This window comes from Herpailurus yagouaroundi, unplaced genomic scaffold (assembly GCF_014898765.1).
Source record: "Herpailurus yagouaroundi ecotype Mexico unplaced genomic scaffold, PumYag 182, whole genome shotgun sequence".
Taxonomy (NCBI): domain Eukaryota; kingdom Metazoa; phylum Chordata; class Mammalia; order Carnivora; family Felidae; genus Herpailurus; species Herpailurus yagouaroundi.
The window spans coordinates 7,247,974-7,255,519 of NW_024412413.1; the positions used below are offsets into that span (position 1 = coordinate 7,247,974).

General features: G+C 48.0%; 1 protein-coding gene across 2 annotated transcripts in view; it reads right to left on the minus strand.

Annotated features, from left to right (window-relative positions):
* The window catches only part of MEI1 (meiotic double-stranded break formation protein 1), a 79,569-nt gene that overhangs the window by 13,422 nt on the left and 58,601 nt on the right, over positions 1-7,546 (minus strand). For both annotated transcript variants that reach the window (XM_040490693.1, XM_040490692.1), the window contains 5 exons: positions 6,242-6,346; positions 4,384-4,494; positions 3,906-4,066; positions 1,068-1,149; positions 705-880 (listed from right to left, as the gene is read on the minus strand). In XM_040490693.1, coding sequence (XP_040346627.1) covers positions 705-880; positions 1,068-1,149; positions 3,906-4,066; positions 4,384-4,494; positions 6,242-6,346 — 635 coding nt within the window. The remainder of the gene's footprint in view (positions 1-704; positions 881-1,067; positions 1,150-3,905; positions 4,067-4,383; positions 4,495-6,241; positions 6,347-7,546) is intronic.

Sequence of the window (7,546 nt, forward strand, 5' to 3'; positions counted from 1 at the left end):
ATACAATACAATACAATACAATACAATACAATACAATACAATACAATGATCTCCGAAAGTCCTGTAAGCTGTGAAACACAAAGCCCTCTGGGGTACACATCTACTGTTTTGGCTTACACAAAATTCACTCCTCCTTTTTCTGCAAACAGTTTTCTTTTGTGGAACTATCCCTCTTTCATATTCTGTCTACAAGGGTAATGGAGAGCTGACCGCATGGCCCCAGACTCCGGGAGAGGGCACTGACTCAAGCCACATCAGCCAGAGCATCCCATGGTCCAGCCACAGTGATTGGCACATTACCCAAGCCAGACTAATGAGACTCAGTTCTGAGGACTGCTGGGAAAGAGAAAGTCTCTTGCTGCTGGAAGGATATAAGCCAGGTGCTGCTGTTGGTCATTCTACCATCCCATGAGAATAAAGCTGATAGAGAAAAATGCAGAACCAAGACATGGAGACAGAGCTCTGATGACACTATCTGGGCCTCTGGGATCCAACTGTGCCTGAAGCCAGTAATGACCCCTGACCTTCTTAGTTATGAGCCATTTTGTGTTTCATTTCTGTCACTATAACTTTAAAAGTCCCAATCAATCCACCCTCCAATCCTAGAGGAAACACCAGGTCCTAGACAGGCAGCTACTCCTTCCTGCTGTTGTTCTGGGAGAAGCAGACTCCACTGCCAGGTTCCCACTTGGCAAGGGCCTTACCTGCACCAAGAGGTTCTGCAGTCCGATGACCAGGGACAACACTTGTGATGTTCCCAGCGGAGCGAGGGCAGTGTCCTCAGGGGCCGGTGGTGGCTGGGACCTTGAGGGCACCAGGGCCACAAGGGCAGAGGAGAAGCTTTGTTGCAGGGCTGTCCGCAAGAAGCATAAGATGGCAGCTGAAAGCAAGAAACTCCTTCCAGTCAGTTCCCGCCTCTTTCCCTACCTTCCACCTAGCTCTGTCACAGTGGGGAGACAGTGTAGATAATAATGGGGTGACCATCAGCTAGTCTGGGAGGGGTGGTCCCATCTCACAGTCTAAGGGAAAAGCTCATCTTCTCCTACTCGAGGATCCTGGGGCCATACCTGAGAGCAGTGCAGCCTTTTTCTTCGGAAAGCTGAGGACCTTCAATACTTGGTCCAGTTCCACGGACAGTGTCTGGTGAACCTGGCAGGGTAGGGGGTGAAGGGGTGACTCCCACATTCTGGCAGCTTGAGCAGATGATAACCTGTCCCAATATCTCTTCTATGCACCCACACATACCCACTGCATCAAGAGGGACAAAGGAGGCCACACAGTCTTGTGAGCCCACCAGTCCTAGATTCAGGAGTGTAAGGAGGTGAATTAAGCCTGTACACAGAGAACACTTCTTCCCCCAAATCTCCTCCATCGTCAAGGAACTCTTCCATAAGGGAGCCTGCCCGGCCTCATCTGTGATTCAGTCTCCATTTCAGCCCACCATCCAAGTAACTTAGATCTAGAGTCAGACAGCCCAGAATCAAAATCCTGGCTCTGCTACTAGCTAGCCTGTGGCCAAAGGGAGGTCACTGCACCTCTCCCAGCCTGCCTCACTTTCTTCATGTATGAAATGGGAATAATGCCACTTGCTTTTACTCCCTCCAGAACTATTGTGAAGAATGGCTGAGGATCAGCATTGGTGAAGGTGCTCTTTAAAATTAAAGCAACGTCCAAACTGACGGGTTAGCTGGAATGGTAGGTTCAAAGCTGAGTCTGGCTCTGCTCTCCTCACCCATCACACATGCTGCTTTGAGGCAGGAATTACTTCTCTATTTGGATGCATCACAGTTTGACACAAAGCAGTTCCTCAAAAATGCTTGTTGGCTGGTGGATCAGCAGGTTCTGGGCAGAAGAACCAACTTGTACAAAGGTATTGGAATAACATACCAATGTAAAATGTAATAGAGGAAACTGTGTGGGAGTTATTTGGGAACTCTGTGCTATCTATTTTTCAGTACACCTAAAACTCTTGAAATAAAGGCTATTAACAATGAATCAATCAATCAGAAACAAACTATCAATGGTATGAGGATGTGAAAAAGCAGAGCTGATCTGGAGAAGAGTCAACAGTTGGTCAAAGGACAGAAAAGGAGGGTGGAATGGCAGTAAGTTAGGCTGCTGAGGGGCCAGGTGAGCAAGGTCTCAGTGGCCATGTGGAGAACAGAAAGGCTGCTGGAGGAGTGTGGGCTCTGGAGGGCAGACAGACTGGCTGCAGGGACAGAAGATATGGAGGAGGGGACAGGCCAGGGGCCAGGAGACTGAAGAGGCCACATTAGTGGTAAGGACAAACCATCAGGCCTGAGCTAAGGCAGTGGGAAGGACTTAGAGAGGAGGTGGTTAGTAGGTAATTGGCTGGGTGTGAGCTGAGGACCAGGGCAGAGCCAGGCACACGATGTAGGCTACCACCCAGGGAAGTGACTGCAGGGGTAAGGGTGGGCCCAAGAAAGGGAGAAAAGGTTCCTGTCCTAACTCAACGCCATGGACAACAACCAGAAGACCAGTTATAGAATAGATCTATCAGAGCTTGCTGCTACCTTAGAGGCCAAACTTTAAAAATGGCTTCAGGGGCTCCTGGGTGGCTCAGTCAGTTAAGCATCTGACTCTTGATTTCAGCCCAGATCATGATCTCATGGTTCATGAGTTCAAGCCCTGTATGGTGCTCCATGCTGACAGTGCAGAGCCTGCTTGGAATTCAGCCTCCCTCTCTCTCTGCCCCTCCCCTGTTTGCTTTCTCTCTCTCTCTCTCTCAAAATAAATAAACATTAAAAAATTAAATAAAAATAAAAATAAAAATGGCTTCACAAATGAGTGTGTGCCTGGCACTAGACTGGCACAGGGCTAGGCACAGTGAGAAGATACGTCAAGGCTAGAAGATGTTTCTACACATAAGGAGCAGCCAGGCTTAGAGAGGAGACACCAGAATGTGGAGCAGCCCTCAAAGGAGCTCATTCAGGGCACTATGATGACAAGGTCCTATATGGGGGGGCAGGTAGGGACTGAGAGGAAGGGAGGTGATCTGTTGGTGTGTCCACTGCTCCCCTGTTCCCTGCATTACCTTCTCCAAAAATCACAACAACAGCTTATACATGTCTGGCATTTCACAGCTTACCATCCAGTACTACAAGGCCACAGGCTGGCTTCTGCCTTCCTGTCCGATCTGACAGTCACTCTCTACATTCTAATCACACAGTCACTCACCACTCTCCAAACACGTACACTATGTCCTAAATTTGTGCGGCTTCCCGTCTTTGCTCATACTGCTCTCTTTACCTTGAATGCCTTTCCCCGCTATCTTTGCCTGGTACAGTTGTACTTTCTTTTCTTTTTTTTTTTTTTTTTAATTTTTTTTCAACGTTTATTTATTTTTGGGACAGAGAGAGACAGAGCATGAACGGGCGAGGGGCAGAGATTGAGGGAGACACAGAATCGGAAACAGGCTCCAGGCTCTGAGCCATCAGCCCAGAGCCCGACGCGGGGCTCGAACTCACGGACCGTGAGATCGTGACCTGGTTGAAGTCGGACGCTTAACCGACTGTGCCACCCAGGCGCCCCATGTACTTTCTTTTCAAGGCTTTGCTTAAAGAGTACAATATAAGTTTCCGAAGTGTGGGGTACATGCTGTATTTACGTCCTATTCCTCTGTGCCTAGAACACAGCCTGGCAGGTAGGTGATCCATGTGTGATAAATTAATGTAAACCAACCTGACAACCCTGGTTTTTTCCCCATTTTGCAGGCAAGGAAACTGAAGCTCAGAGATTTAAATACCTTGCCAAGGTTACTCAGTTAAATACCTTAGCAAGGTCACTCAGCTAATAAGCCACAGGGCTGAGACCAGAACTCAGGAATTTTGTCACTCCTCTGTGTGCCACCCCATGCCCCAAAGCCACAGGGCTTAGAGACTAACCTGCAGACTGCCAGCGTGCTGCTGAGCAGAGAAGGAGGCAGCGAGCAGCCAGGCGGAGCAAAGGAGTGCAGTCCTGGGAGAGTCCACCTCTGTCCAGGTGAGAGCCAGAGTCTTCTCCAGAAGTTCTATCAGAGCCGTGCTGCTAAGGAGCACTGCGGCAGCTATAGACAGTTTGGCAGGGCGAGAGCCACATGAGTTACACAGGAGACCCTGCTCAGCACCAGCATCATGGTTAGCACATGATGGGGACCTCATGCACACACAGTGAATGAACAAAAGACTCAGCTTGAGGTTCTAAGGGTTTCAACTTCATTCCAGAACCACAGGTTATCAGAACCAGAAAGGATCTTATGGCTATCTGGTCCAGACATCTCCCCCTATATATTTCCATAAGAGAAAAAAAAAACTAAGGGCAGCAATGGCCACAGACACTGCCCAGCACCCTTCCTCTTCACTATCTCAGCCTGGGCCCCGGTACCTCTTTTCTGACTGCTTGGTGTGGTCTGATGAAGGCTCCAATACAGGAAGTTGAAGGAGGGCTGCAGGATATCCACATCAGCAGGGCTGCACTTCCCACACAGCTTGCTCACTGCAAGAGAGTCCCCAGGAACCCCATCACCTAGCACTCCATGGCTTTCATGTGCACCAGCACTCACAATTATCACAGATAATGCCCTTCCACTGGCTAATTTCAGATGTCAGTCTGTCAGTCTTAGGGGCCAAGCACAAAGTAAGTGTCCCTGGTAATAACAGCCAATGAAAAGAAACACAGTAACAAAGCTGAAGGCATGTTCACACTCTCCATCTGAAAAAAAAATTCAGGCAAGCAGCCCATAGCTGCATGTTAGAACAGACTGCACAAGTTTAGGTGATCAAAAGGCATCCTATAACAGCATTCATGCCAGCAAAGACTCCATGATGAGAGTCTGCAGAGGTCATCTAGGCCAGCTTGCCACCCCTAGCAGGAAGAAGATCCAGCCTCTGGAATCTTCCAGCAATGGGGCATTCACCACTTTCCCAAAGGACTCCACCACCATCAACATGCAATTCCCTGAACTTGCCATATTCTCTTTCACCCTCTCTTTCGCCCTCATCTGGCTAACTCCTTAACACCTATTCAGCAATCAAGATTCAGCTCAAAGTTCACCTCCTCCATGAAGCCCTCTGTAACTTCTCAAACCAAGATGAGATGCCTCTTCATGACCCCCCAGCCCTCATCAGAACAGTTACTACACCGTAGAATAGACATCTATAGAACATTATCCCTTTCCTCCTAGGATTCACCACTCTACTCCCCTGCCACTATCGCCTCAATATGAAACCTACCTAGGTCTCCATTCGCTGTTTTGGCAGCCACACCACACAGCCACACAGACTTCTAATTGGCTTATGGTCAATCAGACAAGCAGCCCCCTTCCTCAACTCTGTCCTCTACCTGCAATGCTCTCAAATTAAAGTACTCAAGGATTATATATAAATGTATATTACATTTCACATGTATGTTTCAGGTCGTTACTCACCCCCCCTCCCCGAGGCCCTTTGACAACTGGTTTCATTTTATCATATGCAGTTTTCCCTCCCAGCTGCGTGTTACCTTGATCTGACAGATAGGCTGGGATAACCAGCATCAGATCAGGCCTAGAGGCCCTTTTTAAGTCTATCAGGCCTGGGATCCAGGCAGGGAAAGAACCAACCCCCTCTGTGGCCAGAGTGCCTGACAGTCCATAGTACTGAAGAAATGCCATTTTTTCCCTAGTAATTTCAATCTTTCCGCAAGAAACCCTTCTAAGGATGGTGCTTATGAAGTGGCAACTGCATTAATGAACAATGAAAAGTCCTAATGAAGTTTGGGTATGGGTGGAAGAGGCCTAGAGGACTGTGAACTGAATCATCCGATCCTGAGTCAGTTGTGGAGTGGGGTGGAGAACTGAGCTTGTGCCAGGAAAAGTGAATCTCCACAGACAGTCTCCACTGGAGGCCTACTGTGTGCCAAGTATTGCATGGCATTCTACATGTAGCAATCCCTTATCTCAACCCTACATCAGCTAAGTACTACTGTTTTACCTGTGAGGAACCTAAAGCTAGGTGACTACCTAAGGTGGCATAGCTAGTGGCTGAGAACAAACCCAGGCGTTCCCAACTCCAGGGCTGTGCCTGTCACACAGTGTTGTGGTTTTGTTTTTGTTTCATTTCCTAAACCCTCCCAGAGTGTAACTAAGAAAGATCTAAAAGATCCCCTAGCAAGAAACCCACGGGAACAGAGTGACCCACTAGCTTCTTTCAAAGAGATGAATGATGGAATGAAGGAGGAGGCCCAGCCCTGGGCCCTCAGGCACCTTGGTGAAGGAGCTTCATGGCCATGCTGTCCAGTTCTTGCTCTGATTTGTTCTTCAGCTGCACTAAAGAAAGGAGGCTCAGTAGCAACGGTAGGTTCCCCGAGTCTGTGAGGAAGAAGGAAGAGGGCTGGTCAGGATACTCAGATCACCCCAAGGTCAGAGAGACATCCCCTACTATAAATGTTTGTTGGGATTCACCCCTACTTCCTGCCTTCTTTGGGCACAGGGGCAACTGACATACTGAGTGCCAACTCTGGGTTGGGTACCAGAAATTCAATATTTCACTTGGTCCCCCTTGTGAAATAGGGATAGTTATTTCTATTTTGCAGTTACAAAAACAGGGCCAGAGAGGCTGAGTAACTTCTCTAAGCTCCCACAGTCAGTTAGTGGCAGGGTCAGAACTTGAACCCAAACCTGAGTTTAGTGCCCACGTTTTTTCAACTATGTTTCCATGAAATCTCATGGCTCTTAAGCATTATCATCAGTTAGATGTGGCTTATCCTTCCCTGAAGAGGAAGGACTCAGTTCTTCCACATACCCTTAAATCTACCTCCAAACTTCCATCCTCAGTCAGCACTGGATCTAGTGAACCACAGCTCTCCTCCCACTTCCTCTTACTTGCTTGGAAATTTTATTTAAAAATTCAACTTTTTATTTTTTTATTTAAAAAAAAAATTTTTTTTAACATTTATTTATTTTTGAGACAGAGAGAGACAGAGCATGAATGCGGGAGGGTCAGAGAGAGAGGGAGACACAGAATCTGAAACAGGCTCCAGGCTCCGAGCTGTCAGCACAGAGCCCGATGCAGGGCTTGAACTCACGGACGTGAGATCATGACCTGGGCCGAAGTCGGACGCTCAACCGACTGAGCCACCCAGGCGCCCCAAAAATTCAACTTTTTAAAAACAGGAAAAGACAAACCAATCTCAACTTTTCAGTGTCTTCATAGCATACCAAACATCGAACTTCCTTGACTCCAAGGAGTCCTAATCCAGATTTGGAAACTATCCTGGATTTCACTGGCAGCTTCTAACACATTTGAGATCCACCCCATTCCCAGCCCCTGCTGGCTCCCACTGCCTCCCTGGCCTCCCCTGTATTTCCCACTTTCTTCTTCCCAACTGGGGACTACCATTCTTGTGACAAACAGCTCTGAGCACATGACAAACTCACAGGGTGAGGACATGCATGCATACATCATATACACCCACCTATGCTAAACACACAGAAACATTAAACATAAACACTCTCACACCATACACACACACACACACACACACACACACACACACACACACACACACA